This window comes from Ceratotherium simum, chromosome 6, assembly GCF_057802395.1.
Source record: "Ceratotherium simum simum isolate JZ-2026a chromosome 6, ASM5780239v1, whole genome shotgun sequence".
In the NCBI taxonomy this organism is placed as follows: domain Eukaryota; kingdom Metazoa; phylum Chordata; class Mammalia; order Perissodactyla; family Rhinocerotidae; genus Ceratotherium; species Ceratotherium simum.
In genome coordinates, this window is record NC_141905.1 from 27,067,962 (window position 1) to 27,089,349 (window position 21,388).

Consider the following 21,388-nt stretch of genomic DNA (forward strand, 5'->3'; position numbering starts at 1 on the left):
ATCCAGCTAGTCCCTCACATTATAATACGTCTCTGTCTGACTTTAGTCATTCTAAAACTGACTTTCATCCATACCAATCCTAAAATTCAGGTTACATGGAAGAATGTATTTTGCAATATTAGAGCTTAATCCAACTTCCGGCTGACTACACATAGCTAAGCACTCTGAGAAATGTGGCATCTGCAATACCAAGGACATCAATTCAAAGGAAAACTAAGGTCAACAGAGAGGAGGACATCTGGATTCTCTATAATTAGCAGATAAAAAAATACACACATTTCTGCCAAAAAGATCCAAAAAGATCGAGTTGTCTGAGACTATGAACAATTCCCCTAAGGCTGAGAGACTTCTGGAAGACTGCCACATCAAAGAACAATATGGACTAGTGAATGGTCCTTCACAAAGTACAGGCGATTGGAAAAGTCCCAGAGAGAGATGAAGAGGGTCTCTCTAGGGCATGGATAATGTGACTGGAGAGCAGAGGACAGAATGGAGAAAACTGAAGAAAGGAAAATCTAAAAATAAAGTTCTTCGATTTATGGCATTTACATAACACAAGAAACTGATGTAGGATGTACATTAATCTTATATTTATAGAAATATTTCATAATAATAACATTGCCAAAAGCCATAATAAAATATCTCCCGAAAAGGGAGTAGGGGACAAATGGAATAAACAACTGAACAAGCCAAGACCATGACAAGTGATTTTAACATCGTTTCGTCTCTCGGTCCCATTTCTGATCATCTGTGCTCCTTTTAAAACTCATCTTGGGGCTGGTCCCAGGGTGTAGTGGTTAAAGTTCAGCGCACTCTGCTTGGGCTTCATGGGTTCGGAGCCTGGGCGCTGACTTAGACAACTCGTCAGCCATGCTGTGGCAGTGACCCACATACAAAATAGAGGAAGACTGGCACGGATGTTAGCTCAGGGCTGATCTTCCTCAAGCAAAAAAAGAGGAAGACTGGCTACAGATGTTAGCTCAGAGCCAATCTTCCTCAGCAAAAAAAAAAAAAAAAAACTTTATTTTTTTAATGACAGTATCATTGTTTTTGTAATTATGTTTGAAGGTTTTTGTAAGACTCTAACACAGCTATTTCCTTTTTTCAAGAAAAAAGCATCAAAAGCCCTACCTGATATTAGTAGTGTCTCCCTTTCCACCTACAGCAGCCTAGAATGAGAGTTCCCATATTACGTACTACAATAGAAACATACCAGGATCTGACACTTAATAAACTTTAGGAAGATATTCTTAATAAAGTGAAATACCAAAGAATCTGTTTAGAATTGAACTAAACTGATTTTATAAAAAATGCTAAAGCCCAAACGTTCCAATGGAATCTTAATGCTACAGAGTGTGTGGTGATAAATGAAGTCTCTCTTAGAATATCTGACTTTCCAAAGTCCTCATAATCTGACCTAATTGAGCTTTACCACTTTTAATGAGAAACACTAATACTATCTTTTAGGAGTTCCCTCACTAAGTCAAAGATAAAGTTTTATCTTCAGTGGTTTAATTCATTTCCACATCACCTCACCAAGTAGAGCTTTCTTAAACAAATACAAAGAAGTTATGCTAAGGAGCCAGTGCTGTAATATCCAATTTGAATTCTAGACTATCAGAAGATGTGCAATTACATTTCAGAAAGGAAGGAGCCCTTCTATTTTAACTTGCATTGTATTCCTCCTAGCCATCATGCATAGCAATGATGATGATGTTAAACCTAATTAGACATAGATTTACTACTTTCCCTACTGCTTTCCCATATTGCTAATATTATAAATAGCATCTGCTTTAAAAACGGTAAGGAGCTCATTGCAACTACCAAATTTAAAATGCCAGATATCTATTTGTTGGGAGAAAACTGCTTCTAAGCAATTGAGGAACTGGAAGAGCTATTTTTGCTGTTAATGAAAAGCCATCCCTGTTGACCAGTACACAGCCCAGCAGTGAAGAGCTCTGGAATCAGACTGTCTCCTTAGAATCTTGGCTTCACCACTCACCAGCTCTATGAGTGACCTTGGGCAAATTACTTAGGCTTTGCGCCTGAGTTTTTCATCTGTAAAATACGGATAATAAGCTATGATCTTCACAGTTATTATGATAAGGACGTAATAAATATAAAGCACTTGGAATAGTGCCAGCATTTAACACTTAAGAAATGTTATTTTTGGGGCGGGCCTGGTGGCATAGCGGTTAAGTGCGCACGCTCTGCTGCACTGGCCCGGGGTTCAGATCCCCAGCGCACACCGACGCACTGCTTGTCAAGCCATGCTGTGGCGGCGTCCCATATAAAGTGGAGGACGATGGGCACTGAGGTTAGCCCAGGGCCAGTCTTCTTCAGCAAAAAGAGGAGGATTGGAGACAGATGTCAGCTCAGGGCTGATCTTCCTCACAAAAAATAATAAAAATAATAAATTTTTTTTATAATTAAATGAAACTGCTTAGCAAAAGTAACTAGAATAACAGCTTCTTTGAAAGACATTAGTTGACTAAACTGTAATTGAGATTACTCTATCTCTGTACAAACACTGCCATTTATATCATAAACGTCCTCCCACAATGCAAACTCTACAGACTTCTAGCATATCAAGAACTACAATAATCTGTATTCCGAATATATAAGAAAAAGTCCTATATACATGAAACTACAGTACAACCAATCTATGTACAGATCCAAGTTCAGCAGCTGAAGCAAGAATAACCAAAAGCCAACCATTACCATATTACAGTTTTAGCATAAGAAACTCAAAATATTTTCTACAGTACAAAAATGTTCACATTGGCTATTTGACATTTCGGATCCCTCAGAGAATCTGATAAAAATGATAAACCCTGACCCTAGAAAAACATGTGGATACACATGACTTTACATTTGATTTCAGGGGATTTGTGGCCTACCTACTCCAAACTCATTCATGGATCCCAGGTTAAGAATTTCTATTACATTTACCTTATTAGCAAGTTTACACGGTTTTAAACTATTTACCACTTGTAATTTCAAAGGGCAATATATTATGATGTGGCTTTAATTACATTTTTTCAAGGAAAAGTGCTACTGTAATATACAATACAAACAATACAATACATTGTGGTCAAATTGATTTGACCTGATATTTATTTTTATTTGTTCTTTTTTAAGAATTAGATTATGATTATTCAATTCAACTGATCTCCAAATTTGATCAAGTAAAAATTCTAGGACACACATTCTCAGCTTTCCTTGTTATATGATGATGCTAACTGGACAATTTAAACATCAGCATCATAAAAAGAGCAGTAACAATTGCATGCTAAGCAATAAATTACTCTGTTCTCAACCCAAGACACTTTCAGACATGAATTTTCCTTTAGACTAAAAATACTTCCATACAGATGCTGTATGAAAAAAATTTGATAAGGTTAGCAAGAAATGATGGGCAAGGTTAAAGAGAAGGATAAGAAAGGGTCTGTGGAAAATCTATACTGACTTCTCCATCACGAGTAAAGAGATCCCCTCTATCACCAAATCATTGAAACGTACTATTAAATGCTTAAAGCTGCCTGAATTAGTCCGTGTACCCGATAATTATAAAACTTTAATATACCTTAGGGTAGTGTATATATTTTAAAAACAAAGATATCCAAATCCATCAAGAAATGGCTCTATATTCCCTTAAGGAATTTCCTCATGGTATAAGCTTTTGTAAAAATATTTAATGAGAAACAGAAGTGCTTAATGTGGCTGTGTCAGACACAAGAATTAGGATTTGAGTCACTCGCTGTATTTTTTTGAAACAAACGTTATTAAAAAGAAAATTTCGTAGGTTTACTTCTATCTTTATGCCCACATTCTCTCACAAAGAATGGGGAGTTGGTTACCCAAACACAAATACCACCAAAATAAATGTTGAGGAAAACTAATAAAATAAAAATACGGTTAAGAAATAAATGCTAGGGTTTAGATTAGTCCGTGGAAGGGCAAACCACCTGGTCCTATCCAGTTTCTAGAGCTGGGCCTCTATCAGCTTAAAGCACTGAGGGAAGCAGGGTCTAACTCAAGGGTTGGTGATATCCAAAGAGGAAAAACAAGCCATCAGGAGCACAACTTTTCATAACACTGGTGTTTCCATCTTTCTAAAAATGTACATACAACCACACTTTCTATCAACAATGGTTAATGGTTTACAAGATGTAAAGTTAACTGATATCAATGTATCCACTCACCCAAAGGACAGACAACCCCAAAGCTGGAGGGCCTGAATTATTATCATAAACAATCTGCTGTTGCTCTACTTTGGTTTTAGTTTGGGAAGTAATTTCAGTAGCTCTGAAACGAAACGCTGGAAAACCCTACTCAACCAAAGACACAAAATTGTAGCAGTAACTTAAGGAGAAATCTGTCACATATTTATAAATACTATAGAAATAACATTAGGTCCGGAGAGACCCAAAGAGGGTTAGAAAAGATACAGTATGAGACAAAATAAATATTCACTTTCACCCACTGAGATGTGGACAATAATAAATGACTTTAAATTGAAACAGGCAGGATATTTAGGTCACATATTAAAACAATTCCAGGAATGCACAGACTATCAGTATTAAAATAATTAGTCTACAGATTCTTCTTCCCTGAAAGTAGCAATACACAGAAAAATATGTCAATTATACCTCAATAAAGCTGAAAAAATAAAAATAATAAATAATAAATTTTTTAAAAAGGAAAATATACAATGGCCTTTCTTAGATTTTTGAAATATATACGATCCTGCCTTGAGGAAGGAGAATTAAAGTTATCTATCCTGGTCCCTTCAACCACTCACCGATTAGGAATTAGAGTTTAAAAAACAAATCCCATAATCATCATGTTAAATTCTTAGTCAACCAATGAGCAAGCCCTCAATACACTGTACAACAATACAGAACAATTTATATTGTAAAACAATATATACATTTTAAAATATAAAAGGCTGCTCTGACGCAAAACATTTGATTTTATCAAATTTTACTCAGAACTTTTGTCCATATGAAATTTAACTGAAACTGTACAAGTCAAATGGGTAATACTTCGAATGTATTAACATTCGCTCTTCACTTACCTGGTCTTTCTCATGGGGTAGAAGGCTGACAGGTGGGAGTGAGGATGGGAAAGCACTGGGATATTTGGGAGCCCCTTTGCCATCTAAGCTTCCATAATTGACCCTGTACTGCGGCCCGTCTTTCAGTAACCTCCCATTGTTCACTGCGCGTTTGGCCCCCAGTCGCAGCCTCTGCTGAAAGGCTGGGTTGGTGGTGGTGCTTGTGAGATCACTTTGACTTCTGAGATACTTCTCTATGTTCTTCAGGGAGGAGCCATTTGGCTCCTCAAGTCCTTCAATTGCTCTCCTTAAAAGTTTATTCCAATCCACGTTGCGGAGATCATTACATGATCCTCTAGACCCCTTGGTTGACTTAGGAAAAGTGCCTGGTTTAACTGATGAAAAGCGCCCAGGGTTGTCTGGGTCCTTATAGGAGGCAAGGCCTTTGTTGGTGACTTTGAGAACTGAGCCATCCTGAACACTGAGTTCCAGCTGTTCAGAGACTGTCTTCTTATCCAGCCCATGGGAAGTGCTCACTGCATGGCAGATTCTCTCTTCAGAGGGCCTTTGCTTTTGCTTTTTTATTTTCTGTATAGCTTCAAGAATCCACTCTGTATAAAGTGGGTTTGCAAGTTTTACCATGGTTGACAAATGACTTCTTCAATACAAAAGTTACCCATAGAGGTTCTCCTTGTATTTAACAGAACTTGCACATTTAGAAGTCATTTACAAGTCAACAAATGAGCCGAGTATTCCAGACCATATAAGCAACATCTTACAAACATCCATTCTTAAGAGATTAAAAAGAGCGACAAACAGGCGATGTTGATAGTTGTCTTATCTGACCAACACGAAAGACTGCATTCGGGTGAAGACCATCTTTAACTAGGAAATCAAGACCTTAAACGATAAAAGGGAGGGGAAGGCTCTTAATAATGGATCCTCTAAAAATAAATTAAAAGACTCTTTAGTATTACTTTTTCAGATGCAAAATGACCACAGAAGTAATGACAGGCAGGTATTATGTAACAAAGCCACAGTGACTATATTTTCCAACCAGAAATTGGGTCACAGTCTGAGAAGGAATTTTTTTTAGGATTTTTCACTTTTATTTATATGAAGTCACTCATGGGGCATTTAAGAGATGACATCTAATTTACATATTTAATAGATAAATTTGATTGAAATGAATAAAATTACATGAAAATGGTTCAAGATATACATCTATCATAAACATAAAATCAACATCACGTAAGTCTATGATACAAAATCTGATGGAAGTACCTTAAACTTACTTCAAGAAATCTTAAACTCAAAAAAAGGGCAATAATTCTAATTCTTCTATTTCAGCTAGATATTATGTTTCCCAAGTCTCACACATTAGAAAATTTCCCAACTAGCCACTTCTATAGAATTATATCCTCTCATCCCTTTGAAAAGAGTCTGTGACACTCTAACCCACAGGCTGGAAAACTGAAACTAATAATAGTAACATAACCCTTCACCTTTTAAATAATGTAGCAGTCTAGGTATCTTAGCACCTGGTTAGCTCAAGAAACTGCTCAGCACAAGGAAGGTTCGTACAAATCTGATTCCAGGTAGACAATGCTATTGCTCTGAGAGCCTCCTGGTGTACACAAAAACCACCCTAGATCTCCAATCTAGTATGGAGTACACTGCAAAGAGCACCAGGAGAAAGTGCCTGGCCTGGGAGTCAGGTCAGATCTGGGCTCTAATCTTGCTCTCTACTGATAATATCCACATCTTAACTCTTTTTTTGTAGTTTAAAATTTACCAAGTGTGCTCACATACAATGCTTGTCATTTAATCTACAGGACGACTCTATGGGTAAACTGAGGCTCAGGGGAAACTGGAACTCACTCAAAGTCAGTCAATAGTGGACTTAAGGCTCAAACGCCATTATTCTAGAATCTAAATCCAGCACTATCTTCACCTGAGCCACAACTGCCTGCTCTAGCTAGTTCTGCCTCTGCAATCAGACTAATGGTATGAATCCCAGCTCTACCAATGTCTAGCGGAGAAACTCCGAGTAAGTGACTTAAGTTTCAGTCACTTTACCTGTAGGGCAATAATAGTACATCCCTCACAGGATTGTTGAGAGAATTAAGTGAACACAGTATCTAATATTCAATACACAGAAGCTATCATTACCTCCATCAAACGCAATGTCTACACACTCTGAAAAATGCCTCATAAAATACAAAATTAAAGATCTCTCTGGTTATTTACTTAGATTTAATGTACCTAAAAAGGGAAAACAATGTCTCCTCAAAACATTAGCCAGATATACTGAAGAATAGAACATTTGCTCTCAAAGATTCTGTCGCTAAAAAACACTGGGCCTTGAACTATACTTTTTCACTCAGCTTGAAAGAGGCAGTTTTAAAAAGGACCGTCCTCTTTGCAATTAGTAAACTGTAGGTTCACTCCATTTTTTTCTCCTCAGATTCAGAAATTTGAGGCTGAAGGCACCTTAGAGGTCATCCAGTCCAACCTCCAGTTATCCAGTAAATGACCCCTTTTCAACATCCCCAAGTGATGGGCCATCAAGTCTCCAAATACTTCCAGTGATTGAGAATTTGTCACTCTTGGAGGCAGCTCATTCCACTGTTGGACAGCTCTAACTGTAACATATTTCCAGCTCACAGGAGCCAAAATCTGCCTTCCCATAACTCCTAAACACTAGTCCTAGTTCTCCTGAAACAATCTAAAGAAATTCTTACTAATTCTTTAATATGACAGGCCTTCCAATATTTGAAAACAAGTATCTTTTGAAAATTACTAACAGTCAAACCCCATTCTACCTCTAGCCCCACCTTAGATCACACATACCCCAGTTCCTAACATTTCCACATATCACATGGTTTCCAAGCGCTCCTTCTCTTGGTTGCTCACTAGTCTGGCTAATGCCCATCGTAAAATCTGGCAATCCAGGCATTATCCAATTATAAATGCAATCCAAGGTTTCACGAACTTTCTTAACAGCCACACAACTGGCTCAGGCTAAGAATGCAGTCCAACTAAAAATCCCAGATCTTATTTCAAAAATGCTGTCAAGCTGAGTCTTTTCATTCCTTTCCTTGCACAAGGAAGGGATTTAAAATTTGCTGGGATTTAAAATTTATTACAGTTCATCTTGTTGGTTTGAGTCTATCTTCCAACCTATTAAAGACTGTTTTGAATCCTGATGCTGTCATCTATGTCTTCTGCAAATCTAATAAGCATTCCCTTTTGTGTCATTATATAAATCATTGACAAAAATGTTAGACTTGGAACACAGTGTGTTTAGGAATGAAATCATTGGCTTTCATAGTGCAACCACTTTCACGATAGAACACAGGAATCATTATGTGTAAGTTTAGAACAGGAAGCTGATCTTTCCAAAGTAAAATGATTTGGGGCAAAATTTCATTAGAAGACATTTCACTGTTTAAGTCATTATTTCATCTTTCATCATTCATTCAGGATGAATCAACTAATTTAATGTGACTGTGCAAAATACAACTGCAGGAAGCAGAGGGGTCACAGAAAAGCATCCAATATTGCAAAGTTGCTTTCAAGCATTTTGGTTACATAAGTAAATGAACATACATTAAAACAAAACACATTTCATAATTAATAAATACTCAAAATATACCTTAATAACAAGCTATTACCACAATCCTTACCCACAATCGAAAGAATCATTCATATCCATTACCAACACATTTCAATAAGACTGTCACTTTATATGTCAAAAATATAATAAAATAAGGGAAAATACCAGAATTGGAACTCCAAATATTTTAACAGTCCATGACAAAAATGAAGATTGTCCAGATCTTCAGGCAAATCTACCAAAAGAAAAAAAGTAAATGTTAATTTGGGCATAAGGACAACCCTCTAATCCAGCAACTACCTACGGATCTCCACAACTATTCAACACCAGCAGCTGCAATGAGTTTATTAGTACACTACACTTAGTGATACATCAACTCTTTCATACCACTAAAGGATATTTAAGAATATGAAATTCAGGACAGGAAATGAAGCCCCAAAGCAAATGCCTGAAGAAATAAATTTCACTCTTCTTTAAGGCCAGCCCTATTCTCCAAATTTTAAAAATCAGGTTTGTGATAGAGTCTAAGAAAGAATCCCATCAAGAAACAAAAAATCCTGCTATTATTTAAACAGCCAGGCAGGTAATAACATCTTATCTGGGGAAAAAAAAAGTCAAAAGTTGTTTGAAAGGTCAGTATTAACTTTCCCAGGCAACATTCACTATTTATCCCAAAGGTCACCTGGCATCTAGGTACTGATTAGACTACCAGGATATGGCCAATAACTGCAAGTAAGAGGAGGATGTGCCAGTTTGCACAATAGTAAGTACGTGTTGACACAGGCCACATTTTAGGACAGTAGTGATCATTTTTACTTCAAAGGCAAAAAATAAATTTAAAATAACACTCTGAATAACTTTATTTTGATCTTTTATATAAAACAGCCAAGCAATGTTAGATCCTCCTTTTCCCGTCCCCCAGCCACAGACACACACCCCACTCCTCAATTTAATCTCAAAATTAGCTCTCATCTGACACCAACCAACAGAGTTAATTAGGCAGAAGCAGATGTATCTCAGCAGCTCTTTGCTACAAGCAGAATCAGTATTAAAAAACACACACACAGCTAGGAGAGGAACAAAATCAGAAGTCTTTTATGTGTAGCCAATTCTCAACTAAACACATGTATACTATCCACTTTGTATATTATCCACTGCAAATTTTTTAATCTTAGGCTGGTTTGTTTCTGACATCCCACTGGCCCCACTGTAAATTGGTATATGCTAAGAGAATACATTGAAAACCAATTTAATTTTAGTCTAAGCAGTATCTAACTAGAAAGACAAATCTACAGGAAAAAAAACACATAGTTCATTCAAAAGCCAAATAGAAATGCTTTTTTTTCCCGATTCAGAATTATCCATGCCACTTCTTTTTTTCAGAGCACTAGGATTTGTTTCATATGTAGATAGGACATTCTATCACAAGTACAACGCTAAAAATCATTATTCTCTTGTCATTTTTTTCTATAAAAACTTGAAAGTTGGACTAAAAGTCTATCAAAAGGGAGCAAATCATTCCAAATTAATTCTAGGGACTCATGCTACATCAAATTAAATTACCCTATTTTCTGAGGTTTTGAATCATTTTATTTTTAACTACCAAATAATATCAGTAAATTATACGGTTGTATCATACAGTCTTATAATAAAACACTATTTACATCATTCATTACAGACTATTCTAAACAGATCTAGAGAAATGCTTAGTCCAACACTGAGCTTTTGGCTTCATTAGTATTATATAACTATCAACACTATTCAGAAATATTCATGTCAGCATAATAAGAGTCAAAATATTCTGGATCATAAATATTACGTGAAGCCTCCTCTAAGCTTTTACTAAAGCTGTGTGTTTTTTCAAAATCAATGTCATAACACTCGAGTCATGAGATCATGGATGAGCCAAAAACAGTGGTAAAAAAAAATAAAGCTTAATAATAGACTTTACTCTTTTGTCATCCTGAGTTTTACTTGCTAATAGTTATTTTTAGCTCTCTCACTTTCATATGCTCCTGGATTGTTTTCATAGCCTATTATGTAACTGAGTGAGATCCACAAATCTTAACAGTATCTTCTGAAACAGAACATACTGACTTCTTTTCTTCTATAACCACCCAGAACAGACTACTGGCACAGTTGCTCAAAATAGTGTCCTCGGTTAACAAATATCTGCTGTCTGACAACATCAAACATCATCCATATGATGATATTTGTTAACTTTCAAGTCCTGGATGCATCTATTTCCTCTAAAATTAATGCTCAAGGCCCAAAACGTGAATTGGGAGGTGAGGTTATAAATACTAATCAAAGAACAGTGAATAAATAGCGAGATGTTGTTCTGTGTGTGCAGAACAACAGGTTGGTGCTATGGGGATGAGAAGCAATTAAGAAGTAACAAAGCATTGGGTGGCATTTCCTCAAAAAGTTAAACATAAAATTACCATATGACCTCGCAATTCCACTTCTAGGTATATACCCCAAATAACTGAAAACAAATACTCAAATAAGTACACATACACAGATGTTCATAACAGCACTATTCACAACAGCCAAAAAGTGGAAACAGCCTACATGTCCATCAACAGATGACTGGATTAACAAAATGTGGTATATCCATACATTGGCATACTAGTCAGTCATAAAACAAGAATTAAGTACTGATACATGCTATAACGTGGATGAACCTCAAAAAGATGTTGTGAAAGAAGCCAGACACAAAAGGTCACATATCATATAATTCCATAATATATGAAACATCCAGAATAGATAAACCCACAGAGAGAACATAGATTGGTGGGGCTAGGGGGTGAGGGAGATGAGTAGAAACTGCTTAATGGGTAAGAGATTGTACATTGGATGAAAATGTTTTGGAACTAGATAGAAGTGGTGGTCACACAACACTGTGTATGTACTAAATTGTTCCCTTAAAATGGTTAATTTTATGGTATGTGAATTTCGTCTCAATAAATTATTTTTTTAAAAAGAAATAAAGCACTAAACTATAATAATACCAACCATTTTCTGACACCTACTGCAGGCCAGGCACTTCACACAGATTATCAAGTCAACCTTAAAACAACCCTGTGAGGTAGCAATGTTGCCCTACTTTGCAAAAGGAAAAGTGAGACATGACTTGGCCAAGACCTCAGACCACTAAATCAGGAAGGATTTTAATTCAGATGCTAAACCCTAAACTTTCCTGTCTCTCCAATGGTTTTCAAACTAGATTCCTTAGACCTCTTGTGAGAAAATGTTTTGGGCATCACCTGCAGGTGCCCCTTGTGGGTTAAACACTAGGGCCACAACCCCTTGGACCCAACAAAGCAGCTCCACCTTAACCGTTCTATATAGTGGGCTTCTCCACAAGATTCATTTCAAAGAAAGGGTTCCACTGATTACAGAAGGAAAAAAGTATGGAAACAACTGTGACTATACTTTGCTAAGTGTGGATGGGTAGAACACCATTTGGACGGATGGGACTTAAACCGGACCTTGAAAAATAAGACAGAACTTGGGTAACTGTCTGGTCTCTCCACTCAAATTCAAATCTTTCATGGCCCAGGGCAAACGACACCTTCTCAGTAGCCCTACAGATCTTTGTCTAACAGGAAGCTTTTAGCTTTCTTACTATTTTGGCATTCATTTCCTACTTTGTCTTATGCTTATTTGTGTACTGACCTCATCTCCCTTACTAGACTGTAAAATTCTTAAGAACAGGATTCATGGATTCATGTTTGATTCATCTTTGTATGTCCCAAGATTGCCCAGGACCACAACCTGAACATAAGAGGGGTTCAATGCCTATTTGTTAAATAAATGCATCAGTGAATGTGTGAAGGGAATCTAGGAGCAGGCACAGAAACTGAGAGAGAGTTGTCGGCCAAAATGGACACTGAGTCCATCCATGTGCATGCCTAGAGCAGGTATGTGTTGAAGAGGAATAAGAAATACAGTCGGCTGTCGCAAAAGCTAGGCTGAGGCATGTGAACATGACAGATGAAGTGGTGATACAATAAGGCATAGTGGAGTGCACACACACACACATATTTGTTGAATGTCTACATCACTCTAGCAATAGTATCCATCCAGTACAGGTTGGAGGGAAGAATGATTGAAGGAATAAACAAAAGCAACCAGTATTTCATCTCTTCAAATATCAACCTTGTTCAACTTATATTTATGAGTCTAACTCAGCAAGCCCAGAGTAGGCACTCAATAAATGTCAGTTGAATTGAATATTTAATTCTCCATCTTTTTAGAATAATACTAAGTTCTTTCTCACTACTCATTAACATAGACACTTTTCAATTCATAAGCTAATAATGTTTTCCAAGGATTTCTAAGAGGCTAAATCACCATGAAAATTATCATTTCAACTAATACATATTATATTAATTGGAAGTTTAATTTTTCATGTCATGCTCTCCTAGTTGACAATATCCTTGTTATGTCATTAAACTATAATTGTGTAAATCTGCTTCAACAAACAGTAAGTGAACCATCAATAAACTATTACAGCTTCCATAATCCTTAGCATAGATTAGTTTCAACATCATCATCATAAATTAGTAGAGACATGTCCCAAATCTCCTGGTGAAGCCCATGAATTAGGTTTGCATAGTCATCCCTTCATTTAAGTGCTCAATAGTTTCAGTCTCTAAACTTTAATCACACTGTTAGGAACCTCCCAGGACATTTGATCCCTTGTAAAACAGAGGATTTTAGAGACAAGATGAAAAGTCATTTGAAGTCATCAGGCCTTTGGAGCCTGGGTACATTGATTAGTAATGATGACATATTATAACTAAGCACTTTCACTTAAGAAATAATCAATTAAATTTAGAGTGATTTTTTTTGCATCTAAAATTCCATTCAATCCTAGATTTCTTTCTAATTACAAATTAGCTTTAGCTGGGTTTTAATGACAAAGACTGAACAACATATTAAGAAAAAAATCTGACATCTGAATTTTTAAAAGATTACTTTTGAAAACAGATCATTTCAGAATTCAGTGTTAATTTTATCACAAATGTCTTCAAACAGGGCATCCAGTATAGCCTGAAAACAAATTAGGGTTCCCTTTGAGAATCTGAAAAAAATTATAGATCTATTTTTTAAAATGAACACATGGGGGCCAGCCTGGTGGCTTAGCGGTTAAGTGCGCGTGCTCTGCTACTGGCAGCCCGGGTTGGGATCGGGGCGCGCATCGACCCACCGCTTGTCGGGCCATGCTGAGGCGGCATCCCACATGCAGCAACTGGCAGAATGTGCAACTGTAACATGCAACTATCTGCTGGGGCTTTGGGGAGAGAAAGGGAAAAACAGGAGGACGATTGGCAATAGGTGTTAGCTCAGGGCCAGTCTTCCTCAGCAAAAAGAGGAGGATTAGCATGGATGTTAGCTCAGGGCTGATCTTCCTCACAAAAAATAAATAAATAAATAAAAAATAAAACAAACACATGTACAAACAGATATCTGCACACGATTTCAAGGGCTTACAGAACCTCTACGGCCACCCAAGAAACCCTGAACGTCCATTATCTACTCTAACTTTACTTACTTTAACATACACAGTGAGGTCAATAATTTTATCCAGTTTCACAATAATTATCTCTATGTGTGCTTAATTAGGACATGTGACATTAAAAGTAAGAAAGTTATTCTCATTGGTTTTGGATATTATCAAATACAGCAGTGAAATCTTATTCAACAAGGAGGTGTGCTATGATGGGATGTATCTAGAGAATTCAGGGATCCAGTCTCCACTTTGCCAGCTACCTAAACTGTGGAATATTGGATATGTTATTTAATCAATCTCAATTTTCTCATCTGTAAAAATGAGAATATATCCTCGTTCTGCAGAACTGTAAAGAGGAATAATTGACATAACAAATATGAAAGAACCAAGGATGGTGGCAGACACATAGCAGGAACACAGTAAAATGCTAGCTCATAAAAGGAAAAAGGGCAATCCAGTCAGCTGGAGACCTGTAAAATCTAATCTGGCTGAACTTTGTCTATATGATCATTTTCTCCTAAGAGAAGAGGAAGTCAGCACCTGGCTCTTAGTTATAGATATAGACAAGTAGAAATTCAAGACAGAGGAAAAAAGAAAGTGAAGAAAAGCAAAACAGATTTGTAATGGTTAAGAATGGGGTCAAGAAGAGTATATTTTACTCATAATCATATATCTTTTAAGGTCAATAAAGCTTTTAGAAGATAATACTGCATAGAAGAATATCTACTTGACCTGAGGGTAGGAAAAGAGTCTTAAAATAAGACACAAAAGCACTAACTATAAAGAAAAGACCAATAAACTTGATTCCATTAAAATTAAGAACTTGTGTTCATTAAAAGACATTATAAAGAGAGTGAAAAGGCAAGCCACAGGACTGAAGAAGGCATTTGCAACATACACACACAACAAAGGATCTGTATCTAGAGTACATAAAGAACTTCTAAATAGCAATAAAAGACACAAGGTCCAATTTAAAAAAAATAAATAGGGGGCAGACTTGCACAGGAACTTTACAAATGAGGAAATCCAAATAGCCAACAAATGTATGAAAAGCTATTCAGCCTGATTACTAATCAGGTAAAGGTAAAGTTTACCAGATTAGCTAATTTGAAAAGCTAACAAAACTGAGAGTTGGAGAGGACAAGAAGCAATGGGAACTCTCATATACCACTGGAGGGAGTGTGACCTGGTACAATGCTGGAAAACAGTTTGATTGGTACGTAGGAAGGGTGAAGACAAGCATACTCCACAACTAGGGTGACAATACAACTCATCTCATCCAAATCCAGACACTTTTGAGAATTAAAGGTGTTACATTAATAATTACACCAGGACAACAGGCATAAACTGGGATAAATAGTCACCCTGCCTTTGAAACAGCAATTCCATTCCTGGCGGCACACCTTAGAGAAACCTGTACACGTGCACCAGATGACAGGTACAGGAACGCTCAGAGCAGCTTTGTTCACAATTTCCCCAAACTGCAAACAACTCAAACATCCTGCAACAGTGGAATGGATGATACAAAAACTGTGGAAGACTGTAGGAGTCCTATAAAAAGGTGCTTAAAGGTGCTTTGGAAATGCAAATTAAAGCATTATAAGGAACAACTATCTTTTCATCACACTTCTCCATCTATGCATCATTTACCATTCTGCAAGCAAAGACTGATCACTATAGCTCACACATCCCTACTTTCATAAAAACAATTTCCTTTTCTCTCACTTTATACAAATACAAGCATCTGTATGCAGGAAAACTGAAGGTATCTTAGATACTGAAAAGTCACCTGTTAGGAATCCTGGCACTTAATAAAGCCAGGTCAGTTAGTCAGTCTTCTAAGTGGTATGTGAAAGTCCATGAAAGTTTCAAAATACATTAAAATTATTTATTCAAACTTCCTCAACTACTTTCCTCTACTCAGAGGCCTGGGTATGGCTGGTAGGCAAAACTTCTACTGGCCATGTCATCATCACCAGCCAGTTATTCCCCTAAGTTCCTCCTTGTACGTTAAAACCTTCCTCTGTCTCTATATTTTCTTCTTTTTTTTTAAAACCATCCCTTCACCTCCCCAGCCTTGAAGCCTAAGCAGAAGTTCTCAGGTAAGAATCTTATCTTTTACTGAAACGTGCAATATTATCCTTCCCCTCTTAAAAACATAAAAAGACTGCCCCAATTCATTTTGATACATGTGTGAAGGATATAAATAAGACTGGAGTATTTTATTTCAGAGCTATCCCAGAAAATCTAAGGTACACAAGACAGGAAGAATGTACTTTACTCATAGTCATATCAAAAAAAAACAACACCGGGACTGGACCCGTGGCTTAGCGGTTAAGTGCGCGCGCTCTGCTGCTTGCGGCCCGGGTTCGGATCCCGGGCGCGCACCGACGCACGGCTCCTCCAGCCATGCTGAGGCCGCGTCCCACTTACAGCAACTAGAAGGATGTGCAGCTATGACATACAACTATCTACTGGGGCTTTGGGGGGAACAAAACAAATAAAATAAAATCTTAAAAAAAAAAACAAAACACCTTTGTTGGAGCAACACAGAACTAATATTATCCCAACATAACTAATTCCTGTACATATATGTAAGAGTCTTCACATACTCTTTACCTTGAATTTCCTGGTACCTCCACCCCAAACATACTTGGTTCATTGGTTCTCTTTTCCTATTTTCCACACCTGTAATTCCTTATCACTACCTATTCACAACCTCTGTCCAATACTCTCTTTATCACATCCCAATACCCTCTCCCAATTGCAGGACTTAAAACTCCTTCATGGGGCATAGGAGGCCATTTGCCTTTGTCCCTTTTCTCCCACCACTCCCTGCACTCTGGCCATACCAACGTACTTACAAATTCAAAAATACACAGTATCCTTTCCCAAGGTAGTACAGGAGCCTCATCCTGAGACAGAAACCCTGCTTCCCCTCTCCCGCCCCACCTTCAAGACTCCAGCTCAAGTTTCACCCAAGAAATCTAGCCTATCAAACAACTCTGTCTCCCAAACTAACACCTTTGCCCCATCCTCAGTCCTGGTGCAGTCCACCAAATCACATGCACCCAGACCTACTGCCCAGCCCCACCCATCTTTCTTCACACCTACCGCCTTTTACCACTCCCCCAAATCCCCCGTCCCCACGCGATTTTCTGCTACAGATATATTTTGCAAGTTCTAAGTAGCCTCCTTTCACATTTAAGTCTGCTCTGCTGTCTTATCATCTTTCGGAGACTCTCCCAGGCATATCCATCCCACCCTTCCATGTTTATTTAATGCTTCATATACCCCAAAGCTAGCAAACCTCCTTTCTATTCCAACATGCCGATTCACCCAGATATCTCTTTCCCACCACAGCAATTGTACCTGCTCCTCATATTCCCCCAATACTTTCCCCAATCCAATATCTACTCTGCACTGCGTTCTCAACTCTACTCCACATCCACCACACCCAAATCCATTCTTACTCTGCCCTCAGATAACTGCAATCTCACCCTTCTACATCATTTCAGCTGCCCTCACATACCCTTGGTCCCCCCTTCCACATCTCCAATATCGTGCCTCTCCCTATTCTCCCTTCTGCACCTGCTTGGACACCTCCACTTTCCCCTCCCATCCGCCCCCTCACCAGTCCTCCCCAAACACTCGCCGGCCCCCCACCGTTCCTACCAGGTCACTCTCACTCAGAAAACCCCTCCCAAGCCCCCCCTCACGCCGCCTTCCGACCACCACAGCCCCGCCCTCACCTCGATATCGCCCCGCCCTCTCCACCCTCGAGCCCCGCCCCTTGCCCTGGAGGCCCCGCTAAGGGGCGGGGCCTGTCCCTCCTCCCCTTTCCCCCGCCCCCTACCGTCACGCTCAGGGGCAGCCTGACCCCGAGCGGCCCCGCGGTGACCCTCGCGCAGAGGCCTGTGGGAGAGGCGTCATAAGCCCCCGATTTCCCCCCCCTTCCGCCCCCTCCCGTCCAGTCTCCTCCCCCTGGGAACGCGCGGGGTGGGTGACAGACCTGGCTGCGCGCCACCGCCACCGCGCCTGCCGGGGGTGCTGCCGCTGCCTGAGAAAAAAGCCGCGGCTGCCGCCTGGAGGAGGTACCGTCGCCTCCGCCACCGCTGCCGCCGCCGCCAGGGGTAGGAGCTAAGCCGCCGCCATTTTGTGTCCCCCTGTTGTTGTCGTTGACATGAATCCGACATGACACTGATTACAGCCCAATGGAGTCTCATTAAACCCGAGCCGCGGCCCCGCCCCGGCGCTGCTCCATTGGACGAGACCGCAGACACTTAGGGCCACCCGTTGGCCTACGGGTCTGTCCGTCACCCACACACTAACCACTCTGCAGCCCATTGGGGCAGGTTCCTGCCGGTCATCTCGCCTCCGCATAGACACACCCCTCGACCCATCACCCCCCCTCCGGCACCACCCCGGGGGAGGGTCCACTGCCAGTACCAATCAACAGACCGCTGGGCCCGCCTCTTCTATGCACCTATTGGTCCAGCCCTTTTTTTCTGTCCTAGACACCGCGCCACCTCTACTTCCACCTACCCGCCCCCTCTACCTCTAGAAATGGATTGGGTCTACTCACAGGAGAGGCACTTAGCCGTATTGGCTGCAGACAACGCCAATCAGAGGGCCTTTTCCCTCTCCCCTCCCCCACTCAACCCCAAGCCCCCTAGCCCGCAGCTAAAGTTTGTGTGAGAGCTGATCGCTGGCGGCGGCCGCAGGATTTAGGGGTGGGCGCGGGCGGGCGCGCGCGGGCGGGCACGCGAAGTTAAAATTCGAGGTTCTCAGTCGCCAGCTCCCGCGGTAGAGCGCGCGGACGGGCCCGCCGCCCGGAGCGTTCCATCCCGCCCCCTCCTCCACCCTCTCCCGTCCCGTCCCGGGCGACTACTCGCCCGCCCCCTGGCTCGCATCCTTACCCCCCACACACCCCTACCCTGCAAGCCCCAGGCCGGGTGCAGGCGGAACGATGTCGCTGCAGCCTCCTCTCCATCCCACGCCGAGGGGGAGCAAGCCCCTACCCGCCGGGTGTGCACCCCCCGGCTCCACACTCGCCCGTGTCTGCAAGCACGTGCACCGTTCGCCGCTGCCTCCAGCCACCCCGGTCCCCGGCTAACCTCGCCTGCAGCCCGGCCAATCGCTTGCTGCCCTTTGTTGCTGCAGCCCGGGTCTCCCCGCTGCCTTCCTCAGCCTCCGCCTCGTCCTTTGCCAGCCGCCCGGGTCCGCAGCGCCGCGCTCCCCCCGCCCGGGACCCACCGCCGCCGCCTCCTTCTCCTCCTCCGCCTCCTCCTCCTCGGCTCCGGGCTGCAGCGCACAGAGCCCGAGGCAGCGCCGCCCAGCCCCGCTCCCCCCGCGCCGCCAGCTAGCCCGCCCGGCCCGGCCGGGGGCGCAGCCTGGACCCCGCCCGCCCCAGTCCCCGCCCCGGGGGTACCTGCCTCCGCCCTGGGGGGCTCCACTCGCCGCCCTCGGGGGAGGGCGGAGATGCCGGTGTCTGCGGGAGGATGGGGACGCCTGGGCCGTTTGGGGCGGGGAGTGTGCCCGCCAGGGCTGGGACTGAGAGGTGCAGTCCTCGCCAACGCGCCCCCCCTCCCGCCGCTGTGGGCCCCAAACTTCGTCCTCCGCCGGGGCCTTGCACCCTCGGGCGATCGCGGCAGTTTTGGGGTGGGGGATGCCTCGGGAGCTGTGTCTACCCTGATCGGGAGGAAGAGGGAGCAGTGACATTCAGCGACTGCGGACAGGGCACGGCGGCGGCATCCTTGGGTGGGAGTGGGGATGTCAGACGCGGGCTGGAGGGGGAAGGTGCCCCTCAAGATGCCCTCTCCCGGCCTGCGAGGAGCTGGAGAGCTCTGAGCTGCGTTCTGAGTGCTGTCTTGGGCGGTGCAGCCGGATGGCAGCGGTGCTGGGGGGCGGGGGGAGTCGGGGGAAGACCGCTGGGGGGCCCTTCCCCCTCTCCTCTAGCCAGCGCTCGAAGGAAGGCTGATGGCGAAGTTCGGTTTTCCAGGCTTCCCCTGGGCCCCCCGAGTTCCTGAGGCCCACATGAGGGAGGCTGGGGGCCTCCTCTGGTCTCCCAGGCAAGGCCACTCTGACGCTGCCCACATGCCTTCCAGCGCCCTCCAGACTCTGAAGAGATCGTCCCTCATTCTTCCCGGAGATGGGTGGGATATGGGCAGAGGAGACTTTAGAAAATAGGAAAAGTAGGCTCAAGAAATGGCTCCTACTGAGTTTGAGTATGAAGTTTTCCTTCCGAGGCGCCATTTCTTCCACCGGAGGGAGGAGAATTATGGCTTTGTAAAAGAACCAAGTTTCAGGCACGGTGGCCTGGGTGGAAAACCACCTGTTGACTGAAGTCTGTCCCTGAAGTCAGGGCAATCTTGGGCCCTGGCAGGGTGACACAAGTGCCAGGGAGAGGAGGCCCCAGGCTTCCTGCACTGGTTGACTCCAGCATCCTCGTGCCACTGACAGTGCAGCAGCAGCATCTCCAGCTCCCCGTTAGAAACCACTGTACAAACTAGGTAGGTACTTTGTTAGAGCAACTTATCTCAGACAAACAAAAGCAGCAGCACAGCCTTGTCAAATGCAGAGCACAATACACGCTTCACTTTTAAAGACGGTCTGCTCCTTTGGGGTGTGAGCTGCCTCTACTTATATGCTTCTTGGCAGCAAGGTGAGAAAGGAGCTAAGACAAAGGGCACAGAGTTGGATGAAAGTATAGAAAAAGGGAGGGGGGAAGCAGAAGAGTTGTAATACTAAACGCAAAACTGTCACCGGTTCCATTATAAACCCCTTTTATAGGTGTTTTATTACTTGGTTGTTAGTTTTTAAAACACAAGCCTCTTTAGATTAAATCTTGGCATTCACAGGCTCAGCTCAGGCAAACAAAGCACAGGGAAAGCTCGCCATCCGCCATCGATTTGGCTACTTTTGAGTTACATTACTGATAAAACAAACAAACAGCAGGTTGGGTTTCCTCAGAGTCTCTCTACCTCTTATTTAGTATCTTCAGTAGCTGGCTCAAGGTGAATTTTTACAAGCCATTAGTTCATAATTCAGTCTAGTTCATGTAGGTATTTCAAAGAGAAGGACATTTATAAGGTGTGGTTTTCTTATAATGCAGGTGCTGGGATTTTTATTCTCCAAGAAGTTACTAAGTAAACTTAAGAATCCTGGCAGACACGTTAGCATTTATGTT

At 41.7% G+C, this 21,388-nt stretch overlaps 1 protein-coding gene across 8 annotated transcripts in view; it reads right to left on the reverse strand.

Annotated features, from left to right (window-relative positions):
* KAT6B (lysine acetyltransferase 6B) overlaps positions 1-19,674 on the reverse strand; it is a 185,390-nt gene extending 165,716 nt beyond the window's left edge. For 2 of the 8 annotated variants that reach the window (XM_087432001.1, XM_004426942.3), the window contains exons 1-3: positions 18,212-18,638; positions 8,844-8,913; positions 5,081-5,959 (exon numbers count right to left, since the gene is read on the reverse strand). In XM_087432001.1, coding sequence (XP_087288127.1) covers positions 5,081-5,701 — 621 coding nt within the window. In that variant the 5' untranslated portion in view covers positions 5,702-5,959; positions 8,844-8,913; positions 18,212-18,638. Of the gene's footprint in view, positions 1-5,080; positions 5,960-8,843; positions 8,914-18,211; positions 18,643-19,316; positions 19,414-19,630 lie in introns of those variants that run through there. The other 6 variants (XM_087432000.1, XM_014784814.2, XM_014784815.2 and 3 more) reach the window with 6 other exon arrangements.
* Between the last annotated feature and the right edge of the window lie 1,714 nt (positions 19,675-21,388).